The sequence below is a fragment of the Nycticebus coucang genome, chromosome 24 (assembly GCF_027406575.1).
Source record: "Nycticebus coucang isolate mNycCou1 chromosome 24, mNycCou1.pri, whole genome shotgun sequence".
NCBI lineage: Eukaryota > Metazoa > Chordata > Mammalia > Primates > Lorisidae > Nycticebus > Nycticebus coucang.
In genome coordinates, this window is record NC_069803.1 from 27,548,816 (window position 1) to 27,568,606 (window position 19,791).

A 19,791-nucleotide genomic window follows, 5' to 3' on the forward strand; every position below is an offset into this window, starting at 1 on the left:
ACATCATGTCCACCGTGAGCACACACAGAACTCAATGTCTGTGATATTTCAACATTACTTTTAAGTGGGACATTTCAAATGCAAAGAAAAGTTTAGAGGCCAGTGGAGTGGCTCATCCCTATAATCCCAGCACTTTGGGAGGCTGAGGCAGGAGGACTGCTTGAGGCCAGGAGGTTGAGACCAGCCTGGGCAACATAATGAGACCCTATCTCTACAAAAAAAATGTAAAAATTATCAGGTGTGATGAGTGCCTGTAATCTTAGCTACTCTGGAGGCTGAGGCAGGAGGATTACTTGAGTCCAGGAGTTCCAGGACTCAAGGAGTTCCAGCAGTGAGCTATGATGATGGCACTGTACTTCAACCTGGGCAACAGGGTAAGGTCATGTTTCTAATGAAAAAAATTTATTTTCATAAAGATAAATTTATGAAAAATTTTCAATTTTCATAAAGAACGCTCTTGATTCTCCAGAGATTTTTTATTTTATTTTAAATTTGTGTTTAACAGATACAATAGAAGCTCTTTTATAATACTTCCCAGGCCTCAATGCCCTCCCTGCCTGCCTAGAGGCAGTCATTAACATAAAATTGGTGTGTAGGGTTGTTGTCCATTTTTTTATACTTTTATTACACATGCCTTCATAAGCAATACATAGTATTGGTAGGCTTTTTAAGCATCATCATTTATATATCTTACAATTTGTTTTTTTCACTCAAATGCTGTATTTCTAAGATTTAGTTGTACTGATACATCTGTGATCATTTCTACATCACCGCCCAATGTGAGCTATGCCCTTTGCCTGACAGTCTTTATGAAGGGGTGTCCAACCCACAGCCTGCAACCCACATGCTCATTTTGTGACAACTTTTTAAAATCTGTGGTGTCAGATATAACAAAAAGTATGCATGGGCCTTCCCCGCCCCCTTCAGCTTTCATTAGTGTTTGTGTATTTGCTGTGTGGCCCCAACAACCCTTACTCTTCCAATGTTCAGCAGAGGAAAAAAAAAGTTGGACCACCCCGCTACAGGATGGTGTGTAAATTGAATAAAAATGCATCTCTAAAGGTCTTCAGGCACACACCGATTTTCCCATATACTATGTGCCTCCTTGCTCGCCCTCAGCAGAGGCACCAATGGCTCCATTGACCTGCCTAGAATTGACCTAAGGATCAATATTATTATTTTAAAAAAAATTGTTACTGCGGGCAGTGCCTGTGGCTCAGTTGGTAAGGCGCCGGCCCCATATGCCGAGGGTTGCGGGTTCAAGCCCAGCCCCGGCCAAACTGCAACAAAAAAAATAGCCGGGCGTTGTGGCGGGCGCCTGTAGTCCCAGTTGCTCGGGAGGCTGAGGCAAGAGAATTGCGTAAGCCCAAGAGTTAGAGGTTGCTGTGAGCCGTGTGACGCCACGGCACTCTACCCGAGGGCGGTACAGTGAGACTCTGTCTCTACAAAAAAAAAAATTGTTACTGCACAAGTGTTTACTTATTAGAAAAATTGAAACTGTCATTTCCGATCTCATTTATTACCTTTACACAGCTCACCGTCTGTTGTGAAACTCTGTGTAACCTCTATACTCTTCAATATTTACTTAATATTCATTGAGCACTTTAAAAAACCATTGTAATACACACCTAAAATCGACAATCTTAACCATTTTAAGGGTGCTATTCAATAGTGTTATGGACATTCGCATTGTGCAATATTACTTTAAGTCCTGTGTCCAACAGAACAAAATGATGCCAGTGTAGTCTCTTAGGCTGAAAGGGGACGAAAAGAGAAAGGTTAAATGTAGTGAAAAGAAAAACAGCCTTAGCTTGAATGAATATAGACATGGCTGGGCGACGCCTGTGGCTCAGTGGGTAGGGCGCTGGCCCCATATACGGAGGGTGGAGGGTTCGAACCCGACCCTGGCCAAACTGCAACAAAAAAGATAGCCGGGCGTTGTGGCGGGCACCTGTAGTCCCAGCTACTTGGGAGGCTGAGGCAAGAGAATCGCTTAAGCCCAAGAGCTGGAGGTTGCTGTGAGCTGTAACCGAGGGTGACAAAGTGACTCTGTTAAAAAAAAGTGCTGGGTGGCGCCTGTGGTTCAAAGGAGTAGGGCACCGGCCCCATATGCCGGAGGTGGCAGGTTCAAACCCAGCTCTAGCCAAAAACTGCAAAAATAAATAAATAAAATAAAAAATTAAAAAAGGAAATTAAAAAAAATGCTGCATGGCTTTGGGTAAGTCACTTAATCTTCTGGGGAGTTCTTTTGCTTGATTGAAAAATGAGAGGTTTAGTTTAGGTCATCTCTGAGGATTCTTCCAGCTCTAAAACCATTTATGTAGAAAAGAAGAGGGGACACGTTTCCTAAAGAGCATGGCCACCAGTCACTACAGGCTCCACCTGTTTCCTAAGGTCTTGGCAAAGAGGATCTATTCCCGGGCAAGTACCTTGGTTCTTCCCATCTGCTGTGGTCCTTCGGTGAGGAGCTCTACGACTGAGCAGGGACCGACCGCTACCTGCACCAGTTCCACCATCAGCCCCCGATGACCCCCCCTCCTGACCACCCCCAATCCCGGGGGCCCCGAGGCTGGCGCGCGCTTCTCAGACCAGGTTCGGTGGTCTGGCAATAACATCCTCCCACGCTGGGGTGATCCCGAGTCGCCGCGCTGCTTGGGCAGGGGAGGGAGTGCTTTGCAAGGCGGGCCCAGTGCATTTCAGACGAACGCTGCGGGTGCCGGGAAGCTCACGCGTCACCTCGGGCGCCCGGCGGAGAAGAACGAACCACGCCGGGCCGGCACCGAGCAGCCAGGCTCAAAACCCGAGCGCCCGCAGCGCGCCTGCGCCGTGCGTGCGCGCGCGCGCGAACTCGTTCCCGGGCCGCGCGCCCTGGCGCTCGCGCAAGCTCGCGGTCGCTCCGGGGCGCGCGCTGGCGGTCCTCGGCCGCTCCGGGCACCTGAGGGACGCGCGGCCGCCCCGGGCCGGCGTTGCAGCCATCCCTGGAGCCGGGCGCGAGGTCTGAGGTGAGCCCGGAGGCGTGCGGTTCCCCGGCAGCGTCGGCGGGCAGGGGAGCGGCGGGTGTGAGGAAGGAGGCGGCGCGGCGTCAGCCTAAGCCCGTGCCGAGGAGCCCGCAGCAGCCCGGCGCCGCCTCCCCAGGGATCGTTATTCTCGTCGCGGCCAAAACAAAAGCCTTGGGCGCCTGGCGTGGCGGAGCGGCGGAGCGGCTCCTCGGGCCCCGGCCTGGGGCGGGGTCCGGGGGCCGCCGAGGCGCCGAGTTCGGGGCTGGGGGCTGAGACGGGAGATGCCCCGGGTGGCGGTTAACCCGGTCCGCCCGGAGCCTGCGCTCGGCAACCTGTGCGAGTGTGGACCGCGGCTCGCTCGCCCCGACCCCGGGGGGCGGCGGGGCCGGGCCGGCCGGCGCGGGGCGCGGGTGGGCGGACAATGCGCCGAGGGCGCCGCGCAGCCCGGCTCCGGGGCCGGCGAGACGCGCGCCGCGGTGCCCCGCGCCGCCCGGGCTCATCTCAGCGCTGGGCCCACCTTTTCCACCCGGCGCCCAAAAGTTGTCCCCTGCAGCCCGTCAGTTTGCAAAGTCTGCAGCCCCTTTCCCTGGGTTCCCGCCTCCCACCCGGTCGGGGAAGGTGCGCTTGCCTGGCTGGGGGGTGACTGCAGGCTGGTTAATCGGAGGCCTGCGGAATAAAGGAGCTGTTAAAATATCAAGCAGTGTTAAGTAGTCTTGGGTCCTTTCGAGAATTGTAAACATCTTCCTCGAGGCTTTCACGTCCTAGGAGTCTTGGAGTTGGGTCTCTCCCATAAGAGAAAGAGGACTTAAAAAAAAAAAAAAGCCACAAGCCTTTAACATAGGCAGAGGGGTAGACTTACCGTTTAAGGGTATCTACCCCATAAGGTAGGTCCATTTGTTTGCCCAGGGTAACATGAACATTTGGTTTTTGGTTCCCTTTTGAATTGCAGCAGCCAAGCGGACCAGCTGCATCCGTGAGTGTTGTGTGAACGGATTCAGACAAAATCTTATTTTGTAGAAGGAGTTTGATAGACCTGGAATGTTTGTTTATGGGAATTGATTTGCTTTGCAAAGCTAATACCGTATGAGCAAAGAAACAAAGACCTGACTGACTCTGGGGTTGTTGCCTTACTCCCTCACCCTGGTAGCAGTTTTGGCATTATACACTGGAAAAAGAATAGAGAGACTTAATTATTTTATTACAAAGCTTTTATTCCTGAAGATAACACTTTCCATCTTTACTTTTTAAACAAATAAATACTATCTTTTTCCTTCAGGAAAAAAGACAAAAAACCCAAAACAACACCATCTCCTTGAGCTGCCAAACCACAACCTAAAGGTAAAAAGATTGAGTTAGGAAGCGTAGGAAAGAGATGTAAAAGCTTGACTGGGTGGGGCTGCAAGAGCTGAAGATGACATACAAGTAAGAGGCAGCTCTCTTCTCACCAGGCCCTTCCATAGGAAAATAAGTAAATTATTGATAAAGCCTACTCTTCTGCACTCTTTCTTGTTTTTTTTTTTTTTTCTTCAGCCACTACTAATAGTCTCTCTTTCTGTTGCCTAAATATATAGCAGTGTCCCATAAATTCTTTCCTTATCTTAGATATTATATTTTTTTAGGCTTTATTTTGTGCTTTGAGCACTTAGGTGGATTTTTCTTTTGAGTTTCGTGATTGAGATATTTGAAGTAGAGAGGATTGCGGGGAATTTAATAGCAAAGCACACATTCTTTCTTTGGTACAGAGTGAAAGCTTTGTCATTGGGGAAGGAGAGGAGTTTTTTTGCTCACATTAAGTCATATGTTTCCCTCTTGATCCAGCTAATATTTCGTATTAGTTTGATTGTAAAACTGCAAGGTTTTATATTCAAAACTTCTGAGCATATTAGTTTGGTGATGTTAGGCTGCTTGTTGACTTTATTGTTTTTTAGGAAGACAGGTGGCAGGGAACAGTTCTTTTTTTTTTTTTTTTTGAGACAGAGCCTCAAGCTGTCGCCCTGGGTAGAGTGCTTGGCATCACAGCTCACAGCAACCTCCAACTTCTGGGCTTAAGCGATTCTCTTGCCTCAGCCTCCCAAGTAGCTGGGACCACAGGCGCCTGCCACAACGCATGGCTATTTTGGTTGCAGCTGTCATAGTTGTTTGGCGGGCCTAGGCTGGATTTGAACCCGCCAGCTCAGGTGTATTTGGCTGGTGCCTTAGCTGCTTGAGCCACAGGCACCGAGCCCAAGGAACGGTTCTTACCACATCTCTGCCTTCTTTCACAGGGTTGAGTGTTTTTTGGCCTTAAGTTTTCTTGTTTGTTTTTTTTCTTTTTAAGTCTCAGGACTCTAGAATTAGGTCTGATTAAAGCCACAGCTGTGCACAAAAAGAGCAGTAAGACAAAAAGACTTTGGGAATACATTCAGTATAGATTGGAGAAAAGCTACAAGCAAGGTCTTAACGAAAGAAATGAAGTTTTCAGTAGTGATACTTCCATAAAGAACAATGTTGGAAGAATAATAACTCTTCACTGGGAAGGAAAAAGTTTTAACTATTATGTCAGAAATAAATTCTCTCTTTTTACTTTCCAAATCATCATGCTGAGGAGTATTTGGTGGATTTAAGGACTGTGTTGCAAATGAAGTTTGATAGATATAAATATAACAAGGCTAGTGGCCCCGAGAAATCAGATCCCTTTCCTCAAATTTTATGTCAATGAAATAATTCCATACAAAGCATACAACCTTGTTAAGGGGGGAAAAGCACATACTTGATATTAGTGAATTTTTTGAACATACTTTAATGGAAAGGAAAGCTAGCTGGGGTTTCAACCTCTTTTTTTTATTTTTTTTGGTCTGTCCATAATTATCCATTTTTTTAACTCTTCAGTTTTATTTTCAGCTTAATTTTAAAAGATCTTCCTTTTTCTTTAGTCTTAGTCATTAATAATTATTGAATTTTGATGGCTACTATCATTTATGTAAATGTTAAACCTCTGTGTGTGTGTTAACACAGTCACTCAACGTGTTAGGTTACTTTTTTTTTTTTTTTTTTTTATTGTTGGGGATTCATTGAGGGTACAATAAGCCAGTTACACTGATTGCAATTGTTAGGTAAAGTCCCTCTTGCAATCATGTCTTGCCCCCATAAAGTGTGACACACACCAAGGCGTGTTAGGTTACTTTTAATCAGTAGATGACAAGATGGACTTTAAAAATTAGATGAAATAGGAAAGGTCAGAAAGATACTCTGAAATTAATCTAGGTCCTATGAATATGAAGCTGTCTAAACTTTCTTGTAGCAACCAGGAGGCAGTATTTTGAGAGTGAATTTTTTTATATAGAGAACAAAGGACCAAAGACTACAAAGATTTTAGGAAAAGGAAAGTAACACTGTAGTAATGAGTATACTCTAAGATACTTTGTCTTTCTAACAAGACAGTAATTTCCTTGACAGGAGAAACTTACTTAGAGTCATTGCTAATCCTTGCATTGCATTCTTGGAAACGTGTCTGAAAGAAGACAAAGAGTATCCCTCCTGTTCCCACTGTAGCCACTGTGTATCTAGCATTTAATTTGAGTCAACCTTTCGGTGGTATTTTTAAATCAGAAATGCAAAATGTTACCTGTATTTATAAGGTATCAAGAAAATGAAATCTAAACAGGATGATAAAATAGATCCCTTTCTGTAGAAAAAGTTCAAATTGGAATAGAATTCCTTTTGTTGCAGAACCCCCTTGACAACCCCTTAGGGCCCACTTTTCTCATCTCCTTTCTTCTGAGATTCAGCCTGCTTTCCTCTTCATAGTTGCCACCTCCTGTGTCCTCCCCCCACCCCCCGTTCTTTGGTCTGGCTTTGTAGCCTTGGAAAATGGTCTTTCAAGGTTATATCCCCTCCCTTTATTGCTGTCCTTCAGGACAAATGCTCAGTTGATTTTATTTTAAGGGCTTTTACTTTTTATCATCAAAAGAAAGCTGATAAATAATAATTGGCGAATATCAGGTTCCTGATGTTATGTGTTCTTAAAAATAGAAATGTATAGGTTTAAAAGTAGTTCTTTTTTCTGATGGAATGTTAACCAAGTAACTTAATCTGAAATCATTTTTCCAGACAGATACTAATATTGCTGTGTGGAGAAGTGAATGTTTCTCTTTTCCTACAGGTAAGATGTGAATAGCTGTTGCCACAGCACTCACTTTTTGCTGGGCCTTGGCCTGTAAAGCTGTTTTCTCCAATTATGTTAACCCAGCAGGTCCCTTTTTTTGGTTGGCATACTACAGATTCCTGTAATTAAAAAATGCTAACATCAATAGCAATGCCAAAAACAACTGTAACTTTTATTTAATGAGTTTCTATATTTTGATAGAATGCCTTTTTTTTTCCTTTGAGACAGTTTCACTTTGTCACCCTTGGTAGAGTGCTGTGGTGTTATAGCTCAAACTCCTAGGCTGAAGCGATTCTCTTGCCTCAGCCTCCCAAGTAGATGGAACTACAGGCACAGGCCACAATGCCTGGTTATTTTTTAGAGATGGGATCTCATTCTTGCTCAGGCTGGTCTTGAACTTGTGAGCGCAAGCAATCCACCTGCTTCGGTCTCCCAGAGTGCTAGGATTACAGGCGTGAGCCACTGCACCCAGCCTTGATAGAATGTCTTTGGGTTTAGAATCTTTGCTATGTCCTACAGGTCTGGAACTTTCTATTTAAAGCATTTTCATGGATGCCCTACTTTAGGAAAAATGGCACACTCATACATGATCCCAATTAGAAACATATTTCATTACATTATTGAAGAGTAATTTGGACTATGTCTCAAATTTACAGCTGGGTGTGGTGGTTCACACCTATAATCCTAGCACTTTGGGAGGCTGAGGTAGGATGAGCACTTGAAGTCAGGAGTTGGAGGCTACAGTGGACAGTGATCCCACCATTGCATGCCAGCACAGTGGCGTGTGAGATACTGTCTCTAGAAAAAAAAAAGTTGTTTTTTTTTGCAGTTTTTGGCTGGGCCTGGGTTTGAACCCACCACCTCCAGCATATGGGGCTGGCACCCTACTCCTTTGAGCCACAGGCGCCGCCTGAAAAAACAAAAGGTTTTTGGCTTGTCACCCGTAGATCAGTGGTTAAGGCACTGGCTTAAGGTTTGAACCTGACCAGGGCCTGCTAAGCAACAATGACAACTGCAACAACAAAAAATAGCCGGGCGTTGTGGCGGGCACCTGTAACCCCAGCTACTTGGGAGGCTGAGGCAAGAGAATCTTTTAAGCCCAAGAGTTTGAGGTTGCTGTGAGCTGTGATGCTACAGCACTCTACCCAGTACAACATAGCAAGACTCTGTCTCAAAAAAAAGGTTTATTACAAATATGCAGAGAAAGAAGGAGAGGGGAGTGGAGGAAAGGAAGAGCAGAGCGAAGGAAAGAGAGAGGGGGTGGGGACTCAGTGTGTGACACATCTTGTACCCTCAGTGAATCCCCAATTGAAAAAAAGTGCGCATACCATTTAATTCAGTTGATAGATGATCTGACTTTTTTTTGGAATTGGAAATGAGTTTTTGACTGATAAGAGATTGATCATCACTTACTTACTTTTCTTACTCCGTAGGTTAGGGCAGTAATATGTCTCTTGGCTTGTTGCTTAATTAACAGCCAGTAAACCGGTTATTCAACTAGTAGTTCTTAGCTAATCCACACACATTTATAGATTTGACAGCATTAGTTATTCCTACACAAAAATAACATACCATAAGGTTCTTTTATAAAATCCCATTGAGTATATTTTTAAACAACTGAAAGTTTTATTTATTATGTTGACATATTTTTTTCTGACAAAAATGGGACATATACATGTATATACACTGTTTTATAAACTGCTTTTCAGTTTTTTTTTTTTGAGACAGAGCCTCAAGCTGTCACCCTGGGTAGAGTGCTGTGGCATCACAACTCACAGCAATGTCCAATTCCTGGGCTCAAGCCATTCTCCTGCCTCTGCCTCCCAAGTAGCTGGGACCACAAGCACCTGCCGCAATGCCTGGCTATTTTTTGGGTGCAGCTGTCATTGTTGTTTGGTGGGCCCGGGTGGATTCGAACCCGCCAGCTCAGCCACTTGAGCCACAGGTGCCAAGCCTGCTTTTCAGTTTTTTGAGACAGTCTTTCTCTGTCACCCGATGGAGTGTGGTGGCATTATCATAGTTCACTGCAAATATCAAACTCCTGGGCTCCAGCAGTCCTCTTGCTTCACCCTCCTGACTAGCTGGGACTACAAGCACATGAGGGCCTATAGTTCTTTTACTTTTAGTAGAGACAGGTCTTGCTCTTGCTCAAGCTAGTCTCTTAGCTTAAGCAGTCCTCCTGTCTCAGCCTCCCAGAGTGCTAGGATTGGATTTTATTTTTCACTTATTATTACTGTCTTACTATGTCTATAAATACAGGTTTATGCTCATCATTTTAGTGACTGTAATATTCCATTATGTATTTCGTGACTATTATATTTTGTTATACTGGTAGACTTTTAGGTTATTGCTACAAACAATGTTACATGTATTTTTTTTTTTGTAGAGACAGAGTCTCACTTTATGGCCCTGGGTAGAGTGCCATGGCGTCACACAGCTCACAGCAACCTCCAACTCCTGGGCTTAAGCGATTCTCTTGCCTCAGCCTCCCGAGTAGCTGGGACTACAGGCGCCCGCCACAACACCCAGCTATTTTTTGGTTGCAGTTCAGCCGGGGCCGGGTTTGAACCCACCACCCTCGGTATATGGGGCCAGCGCCTTACCGACTGAGCCACAGGCGCCGCCCTACATGTATTTTTTTTGAGACAAGGTCTCATTTTGTCTCCCAGGCTACAGTGCAATAGCATTATCATAGCTCACTGCAATTTCGGTCTCCTAGGCTTGAGCAATCCTTCTGCTTCAGCCTCCCAAATAACAGGGACTGAAGGCATGCACCACCATGCCTGGCTAATTTTTTTTTTTTTATAGAGGTGGTGGTGGGGTCTCACTCTTGCTCAGGCTGGTCTTGAATACCTCATCTCAAGTGACCCTCCTGCCTCTTCCTCCCAAAGCGCTAGGTGTGAGCTGCCGTGCTCAGCCTATACTAATACTGCATATTGGTTTACGTGGTGTGTATTTGTCTGCTTACTTCTTAGAATAAAATAGATTTGCTGGATCAGATTGTGCACATTTTGAGGGCTTTCGATATAAGTAGCCATTGTTTTTTGAAAATACCAACTAGTTTGCATTCTCACCAGTAGTATTTGAAAATGTTGAAATGTTGAAAATGTTCTTTTCTCTATACCCTTTCCTTTATGGTGTTTTATCATTATTTTTGTCCATCTGGTTGGCAAAACAGTTCTCATGTTTGCATCTTTTATTAGTAAAGTTGAATATATTTTCATGTGTTTATTTGCTATTTGTATTTCTTTCATGCATTTATGTTCTTTTCTTTTTTTTTTTTGGAGAGACAGAGTCTCACTGTACCGCCCTCGGGTAGAGTGCCGTGGCAACACACGGCTCACAGCAACCTCTAACTCCTGGGCTTACGCGATTCTCTTGCCTCAGCCTCCTGAGCAGCATTTATGTTCTTTATTCCTCCTTCTATTAAAGTGTTATCCTTTATCTCTTATTTTTACAATTTCTTTTATACATATAATTATATATAAATAATACCTTTATTCTTTTTTTTTGCAGTTTTTGGCCGGGGCTGGCTTTGAACCTACCACCTCCGGTATATGGGGCCAGCGCCCTACTCCTCTGAGCCACAGGCACCACCCTACCTTTGTTTTTTTTAATTCTATTTAAGGATAGCATTTCTCAAGACTTGACATGGACCCTTGTAGTCTTAGGTAATCATCAGAATATATATCATTCTCCAGCATTCAGATATTTTTTCTTTGAGACAGAGTCTCACTATGTCTCCCTCTGTAGAGTGTGGTGGCGTCTCAGCTCACAGCAACCTTAAGCTCTTTGGCTTAAACAATTCTCTTGCCTCAGCCTCCCAAGTAGCTGGGACTATAGGGGCCCGCCACAATGCCTGGCTATTTTTTTGTTGCAGTTTTCTTTGTTGTTTAGCTGGCACTCGCCTTGTTTGAACCCGCCAGCCTTGGTGTATGTGGCCAGCGCCGAACCCAGCATTCAGATTTCTTAGACTGTGGAGAATCCATGAATCTGCTACACTTTAGAATTAGAAAACTGCTATTTTTGGGAAATGGTAACACCTTTAAGATCTGTATTGCCTGTTTTCTTTTTGTCTCACTGTATTTTGGTTTTTTTTCCCCCTTCTTTTAATAATTACAAACTACAATCTTGCTCAGATCATCTTTCTGCAGCTTAACATAATAGATTTTACAAATCATCTTTAAATGTGGTCATTTTGATGTTGTAGTACAGGTAGAGGCACTTTTAAAAGAAGATGGGAAGCTTTACTTGCAAGAGGCAAACAGAATAATCAAGAGGAAAGCGAATAGAGTAGGCAGAAGTATAAGGAGGCATTCCATCTAGTTTTAGAAACACAATGAGGTATTGTACAGTTCCTTCCTCAGGTCTTGGGTGTTAGTCATTTTTGAACCATTACTGGTTTTTTGAAACCTGTAATGGCTTCAAAAATAGATTAGTCTAAATGAAATTTTTGGAATTCTTGGTATTATTATATACATACTCAATAGGGAACAATGTTCTTTTAATTTTTCTTCATTTGCAAGCAGATAAACATGCTGCATAAGCTGTAAACTACAAAGATTGAACTTAAGTGGATATTTTAAAACTGCGATCAAAAGCTTTTAGCAGTTATTTTACTTATGTTTTATGCTGTACATAATTATTACTGTAGTATATGGTAATTAAGCTTAAATAGGTTTTTAATTATGGTTAATATTAGTTTTCTATAGCCAGACTTTAACATTTTGGGGGCCAACCTGAAAGAGGAAAAAAATATGGCAGGCCGGCGTCACCTGTAGCTCAGTGGCTATGGCTCTGGCCATATACACCAGGGCTGTGGGTTCGAACCCAGCCCAGGCTGCTAAACAACAATGACAACTGCAACAAAAAAATAGCCAGGGCTTATGCCCATAGCACAGTGGTTATGATGCTGGCCACATAACACCCAGGCTAGTGGGTTCGAACGCGGCCCGGGCCTGCTAGACAGCAATGACAAGTGCAACAACAACAAAAACAAAATAGCTGGGTGTTGTGGCAGGTGCCTGTAGTCCCAGTTACTTGGAAGGCTGAGGCAGGAGAATCACTTAAGCCCAAGAGTTTGAGTTTGCTGTGAGCTGTGATGCCATGGCATTCTACCAAGGGTGACTTAGTGAGACTCTGTCTAAAAAAAAAAAATATATGGATGGCAGGCCAAGAAGTTGTCACAAAAATGTCTGATGTAGAGCATAGGCAGATGTAGACTTTTTGAGCAGGGATTGCTCATAACCTTCTAGAGGCCATGGACTTTCTTTTTCCTTTTCACCACTCAAGACCATCTACTAGCGGGAGAAATTGGGAAGATTTAATAACTCTTATCTTCTCCAAATAGTTTTCTGTCTAGTAACTGATACTTGGGATATAGAGGTCCCAGTCATTGATAGTCAATGCACAAAGAACAGTTTTTCTTCCTCCTTAAGTCAAACCAGTTCCAGACTTCAAGGTCTAAGCTATTGTAGGTGCTAATACTTGAGTTGTCCTATTTACCTGGATCTCTGAGAATTTCTGAACGTGAATTTTTCATATTTTCCCAACGTAAGCTCTCTACAACAGACACAAGAATAGCCAATGCATATGAAACAAAGAAAAGCAGAGTTAAGTCTTTTTTTTGAGACTTAAAAAAAAATAAGAAGTTAACTGATGACTCCATACTAAATCTCAGAGTCAAAGCATTCTATGATAGACATATTCTTATTTGACAATGTGAATGCTACTTTCTTTGCATTATTATTATTATTGCTTAATATTTCGATGCAGCAATTCTCTGATTTCTTTTCTGAATATATTTATGTCCGTTCATTCTTTACGAGGTTTTTGTTTCTAGTCCTTATCTTAAACATTGTTTTTTTCTTTTTTTCCTTTTTTTCTCTGTAGAGACACAGTCTCATTTTATCACCCTCGGTAGAGTGCTGTGGCGTCACAGCTCACAGCAACCTCCAGCTCTTGGGCTTAGGCAATTCTCTTGCCTCAGCCTCCTGAGTAGCTGGGACTACAGGCGCCTGCACAACACTCAGCTACTTATCTTAAACATTGTTATTAAATTTTAAGCCTCTTTAATTTTGTGAAATCAGGGAAACCTAATAAACCCATGTATGTGTAAAAAAAAAAAAGGAGAGTTAACCATTACTAAACCAAACCCAAATGTGGTAGCTTAGAATTTGCTTTTTTCCTACCAGATCTGTCTTTCATTCTACCCATACCCTCCCAGCCCTGGAAAGGTGGAGGCAAGTCAGAAATTCTGAAGCTCAATGGAAACAATAACTGAGAATCACTCCTACTACTGCTGTGGTTTCTGTTCTCTGTTTAGCTGTGTGTGATGGTAATTTGTTGGTTAAATGTTTCTAATTTAAGGGCTATATCTATGGTATTAAGTTTTTGCACAGTCTAAAAAGATTATGTAACACTGGGAAATTTTCCTGATATGACTTTTTTTTTTTTTTTTTTTTTTTTTTTTTGTGGTTTTTGGCCAGGGCTGGGTTTGAACCCACCACCTCCGGCATATGGGACCGGCACCCTACTCCTTGAGCCACAGATGCCGCCCCTGATATGACTTTTATAACCTATTTGTCACTTCAGTATAGACAATAGAGGTATCATTTGTATCAGCTGTAATTCAGTAATAAAAATAACTAATGTTTGATACCGTTTACAAAATACTTTTGCATACATGTGCTCATGATTCACTTGCACATCATCCCTGTGAGAGAGGTGATATTGGGATCATTTTCATGAAGAAAAATTCTGGATTCAAAGAAATTAAAGTGATACATTTACATTTGCACAGCTTATGAGTGATTGGAATCTATATCTTTAAGTTTATTTTTCAGACCCTTTTCACAGATGGCTTGTGCCGAAATCAATGAATGTAAAAATATACTATTAAGATTAAAACACATAATAAATTTTAAATTCAATAATTTAGGTTATTAAGTATAATTGATACAAATAAAATGTAGGACAATGTAATAAGAATGTTTTAAAGTGGATCAATTAGCTGAGAAGTTAACCCATGTGTTAAGCAACTGAGGGAAGAAAATTTAATTTGCCTTTTTAAAAAAATTTCACAGTAATACGAGGGTACAAATGTTTAGGTTACCTTGTTCTCAATTCTAAGGTGAAGTTCAGAGTTGTAGTTTAGCCCTTCACATGTGTAGGTAAAATCCTATTTAATTTAAACAAAAAGAGTGCCTTTTCCAATTACCAAAGGCTTAAGCGTAGGATATCTAGAGTAAAACGTTAATATGCTCTGTCTGTTCTCTCAAGCGTCTTCATGGCTTCCTTGACCCACGGTTGTCGGGGCACCATTTCCTGACACCTAGGAGACACGACATACTAGACTTTACACACAGCGGGTTTTGTGTTTTTTTTTTAACTTTAACATACAACTATTTATTGAATGACAGGCATTTTAAATTAATAGGAAAGGTTACTCCATAAATGGCATGGGGAAAATTGTACATAAAATTTGCCTTTAGATGCTGTGTAAGGATTATTTTAGTATATCTATAATACAAATGATAAAGTAGAAAAACCATATTATATCTTTATGAAGTACCCATGTATTATTGTCTGTTTGGTCAGTATGATATCTCTCATCAAAGATTTTAGTATGAAGTCCATAGTATTTTGAGAGGAAATAACTTAATTTCTCAATTTTTTTTTTTTAATAATACTTTTCAGATATTTCGGTCAAAGGAAGAAATAGCTCTTCTCCTAAGATGGAATCTGTTGTTTGGGAATGTGGTTGATCAACTTGATGTGTTGGCCAGATGTGCCCTATGTAATAAAATGAAAAGAAGAAACAAGATGATGTCATTTTCCCGTATTGTGAAACCAAGAACAGATGCCTTTTGTGAGACCAAGCTAACGAACCTCTGACAGTGCAGAGTATTTATCCGAAGAACTTAATAGTAAGATATAGAAGAAGTACTTCCAAGCCAAGACCTGCAGGTGTGTAAAGATCTAAAATCCAAATATTGAGTAGGCCCTCATCATCCGAATCTCACTCAGATCCAGGAAGGATGGCTATGAGTTGGATCATCTTCTATCTTTGGCTCTTGACTGTGTTTGTGGGGCATATAGGTGGGCACAGTTTGTTTTCTTGTGAACCTATTACCTTGAGGATGTGCCAAGATTTGCCTTATAATACTACCTTCATGCCTAATCTTCTGAATCATTATGACCAACAGACAGCAGCTTTAGCAATGGAGGTAAGATTTGATCTATTCTTTGACAGTTCTTAGAAAATGATTCTTACGTTGTCCTGTCAACTAATCTAATGAATGTGTTTGATAAACAACAGGGAAAGAATATGCTGTTTTAAGCTATATCTTGTAAATTAACAGTTTCTATATTTCGGTTCAGATACTAATAGACAAAAGGATTCGTGTCTGGGAATGTTTACTCTTGGCTTATTTTTTAGACATCATACTTTTTGGAAGAAATTTGAAACAGTGAAACAATGTCCGATAATAGCCATTTAGAAGTTTAAAATTGTCCAAGTTGTGGTTACATGTCTTCTGTTATTTGACTAATCAAAAACTTTAAAGAGAAGAAGATAAAAACCACAATTCAGTCATTAATGTGATTTCTAAAGAACAAGTTCTTTTTGGGGGGGAGGAGGGGAGACAGAGAGTTACTTTTTTGCCTGGATTAGAGTGCAGCGACCTCATCATAGCTCCTAGAACCTCAAACTCCTGGGCTCAATCCTCCTGCCTCAGCCTCCCAAGGAGCTGGAACTTCAGGCATATGTCACCACGATTGGCTAATTTTTCTATTTTTTAGTAGAGATGGGGTCTCTTCTTCAGGCTGCTCTTAAACTCCTGAGCTCAGGTGATCATGCTGCCTTGGTCTCCCAGAGTGCTAGGATTATAGGTGTGAGCCACCATGCCTGGCCTTGAATTGTCTTAAATGCTTAAAATGATTACCTGGTCATACCATGTTCATGTCAACTTTAGAACTTCTTCATGCTCGGTTTTGATCTCTCAGAAATTTTTTGAGAATTTGTTGCTTTATTTGAATTTTTCTAATGGTAATACTTTAGGTTCTTAATGATTTTACTTTAGAAACTATGACAAATTAATGGATATAGTTAATAATAGGTTTAAATAAATATGAATATGTGTCTACAGTGGTTTCAGAATTGAGGACAAAGATGTATTAATGGATAAGAATTGAGTCAATAAACAGAGCATAGGCTTTGGGGTTAGACCAGCCTGGATTTCCATGCTAGCTTCAACACTTTCTGGCTGTTTTACTCTGGCCAAGTTATGTATACTTTCTCACCTAATTATTGATAATCACAGAGGCTTTTATAAGGTACAAAATTAAAATACATGTATAAAGTACTTGGCACATAATAAGTAGTCTGTAAGTGATAGCTTTTACCATTTATCCATATTATCATATATTAATGCAGCTATATACTTTAGAGAGAAGGTTTTATGCTTTAGTTTTTAATCCATTTTTATAGTGCTTTCAGCAAATGGAAACCTACATATTTTAAAATTCTTCATTTATGGTAAAACTCAAAGGTTCATTACTTTGAGGTAGGCTAGTATAAATCTGGTAAAATTTTTAGAAGGATTATTATTCATAGATTTTGAAGTGAAGGAGTATCACATATATTTGTTTGGCTGGGGCTGGGTTCGAACCCGCCACCCTCAGTATATGGTGCCAGTGCCCTACTCACTGAGCCACAGGCGCCACCCTATCTCATATATTTCAAATATTTGAAAATGCTGTGGAGATTGAACAAAACATTCTCTGCTTTCCCTCCAACTATACAAGGTCTAACTGGTAGAGAGATTTGGTATAAACTGTCAGATTAGAATATGTAAAAATGCATATTGGTTTAATAACAGTTGGTTCAAGCGATGGTATTCTTTGCTGTGTATTAAAGTTATTGATTTTCTCGTAAAACTGAATTAGAAATACCTTATTTCTCGTATCATTCTAAGTTGTAACTCTTTTGGAAAGCATAAGGTAGTAAGAAGCAAGTCATTAAGATATTTGATTACTGTCTTGGGTTCAGCTTTTGGCTCAAGTTACTTAACATTCCTTGTCTTTGTCTTCTTCATTTGTGAAAAGGCAATAATAACAAAAATATTTTGAAAGGCTGTTAGGATTAAATGAGAGATTTATAAAGGAGCTAGCACAATGTATTGTACACAGTAGGCAATTCACAAATGTTAGTTTATCCCAAATTCCATTTTTAAATTACTTAAAGGGAAGTATTGGAAAGATGCGTTTGCTCCCATTAGCTTGCATTCCTAGTTGTAGGTTCCTGTCATTTCTCAGATATGCCCAAGTAGTTAGTTTAGTGGCAGCAGGGTTCCCTCTGTTTGCATTTCAGAAGTTGTAGGGAGAGCACCCGAGTGAGTAGTGGTTTCTAAGAGAAGGTGCTAGGGACTTGAAGTAAAGTTGGTGATAGCTGCTCACTGCCTGGTTGTCATATCAGGGCAGTGATGCCACTGACAAAAAGAACCATCACATACAATTTGAGAATATAAAGTTTCTGTAATAGCAAAAGGCAATGGAAACTCAGTAGACAACCCAAGGTGCTCAGAGCTCCTGGCAACGCTCTCCACCTCTATCTCCACTGATCCAGGAGCAGGTAATTGGAACAGACATCCCAGTAGTTCCTCAGTGTCCTTTATGAGACTGTATAAATTGAAAGACAGTTTTCTGGGGATGACTTCTTTCAGCAGGTCCAGACTATAACCTTCATTCCTTTACTGATGTTTGGTGGGTTAAAATGAATGCCTAGAACAGAATGGTATGTGCGTAGTAAGTTAGGTTTGCCAAGGGCAGAGTCTCGGTTATTTTAAATTTAATTCTTCACGGTCAACAAATTGAACATTCTTATGTTGTGTCTAGAGGGTTCCTAGCTTGTACTTTCATTGAAATTGGGTTATGTTTAAATAAATGGGATAAGTGTCTATCCATTAAGTTGGAAAGGAAAAAAATCCTTACTAACCTGTTTATTTTTCTATCCCTACCCTCCAAAACATGAATATCTATACTTTAACACATATTAAATTGTCCTAAATTACTAACTTGATGTTTTTCTTCTTCCCCTATTGGTGGCTTTTGATAAGAAAAAAAATCTCGTTTCTAAGTTTTCTGTGCCATTTTGAGCTGTCCAAATCACTAAGTAAATTTTTGGGAACTGTCCAGCATGGACCAATTATCAACAAATTGTCAGTAGCTATCTTTACTGAGCCACGTATTATCAGGTGTTTATGACTCTGGTGGTAATAAAAGTTAGATCTGGGCAGGCTTTTCCTTAAACTGAATAATTAAACCAAATTGGATAGGAAAGGAAGAGATTAATGGGAAAAGCATAGAATAGGCATAAGGAGACCAGGCATGGTGGCTCACCTATAAGCTTAACACTCTGGAAGACCAAAGTAGGTAGATGCCTTGAGCTAAGGAGTTCAAGACCAACCTGAGCAAGAGTGAGACACCCTTTCTACTAAAAAATAGAAAAACTAAGCAGGTGTTGTTGTGGGTGCCTGTCGTCCCAGCTACTCTGGAGGCTGAAGCAAGAGGATCACTTGAGCCCAGGAGTTTGATGTTGCTGTGAGCTATGACACCACGGCCCTCTACCCAGGGCAACAGAGTGAGACTCTTTCTCCAAAAAAAAAAAAAAAAAAAAGGCATAGGAGACTTGTGTTCTATCACTAACTAATTTTGAGAACTCTTTGTGTTGGTTTCCTCTAGGAAGTGACTTGTTAAGGTCAAATGAGATAAGTGGCATTTATATTAAAGAACTTAAAAAGTTAAAGTGAATACTGCGTGCCTGCCACCCTGTTTGTTCTTTAATTTCAGTCAGTGTGTGTAATGAGCAATCTTTTAATATCTTTGGGAGATCAATTGCTTGTCTACTCTGTTTTGTTTTTGTTCTGGTTTTTAAGAATCTAGCCCTCCATAGGAAAATTAGAGGAAAACTCTGGTTTGTATTTGCTTCCTTTGTCATTTTTATTAAAAATTTTCTATTAATAGGTGGCGCCTGTGGCTCAAGGAGTAGGGTGCCGGTCCCATATGCCGGAGGTGGCGGGTTCAAACTCAGCCCCGGCCAAAAAAAAAAAAAAAAAAACACACACACACACACAAAATTTTCTATTAATGTTTTCTTATGAGAGTATGGGAAGCTGGCAATGAGATAGATCCTAGTAGGAATACAGATCCTAACGGGCCGAATGTCCTTGGCAAAGAGCAGAGTATGTTCAAACCAGTCTCCTAGTTATCCAAACCCGTACCTTAGCTTTTTATTTAGAAAAATTTTTATCATGTAAATTTTCAGTTATATACAGATAAAGATAGAATAGCATAATGAACACTATATACCCTGCATTCAGCCTCAAAAATTACCGACTCATAATTAGTCTCGTTTCATTGTGACTGCATGCCCAATTTTGAAGCAAATCCCACACAAAATTTCATCCATAAATATTTTAGTATGTATCTCAGAAAGTAAGGTCTCTTTCAAAATATAATATATAGACAAAATACTTTTATCACTTTCTCAGTATCACCAAGTATCAAATCAATGTTCAAATTACCCTTGAATATTTCACAATTATTTGATACTGACTTTTTCAAACCAGGGTTAATACATTCCATTCA

At 41.1% G+C, this 19,791-nt stretch overlaps 1 protein-coding gene across 2 annotated transcripts in view; it reads left to right on the forward strand.

The window, feature by feature from the left end:
• Positions 1 to 2,868: 2,868 nt before the first annotated feature.
• FZD3 (frizzled class receptor 3) overlaps positions 2,869 to 19,791 on the forward strand; it is a 53,403-nt gene continuing 36,480 nt past the window's right edge. Inside the window, exons 1-3 of one of the 2 annotated variants that reach the window (XM_053578425.1) lie at positions 2,869 to 3,002; positions 7,089 to 7,140; positions 14,842 to 15,371. In XM_053578425.1, coding sequence (XP_053434400.1) covers positions 15,183 to 15,371 — 189 coding nt within the window. In that variant the 5' untranslated portion in view covers positions 2,869 to 3,002; positions 7,089 to 7,140; positions 14,842 to 15,182. The remainder of the gene's footprint in view (positions 3,003 to 7,088; positions 7,141 to 14,841; positions 15,372 to 19,791) is intronic. The other variant, XM_053578426.1, reaches the window with a different exon arrangement.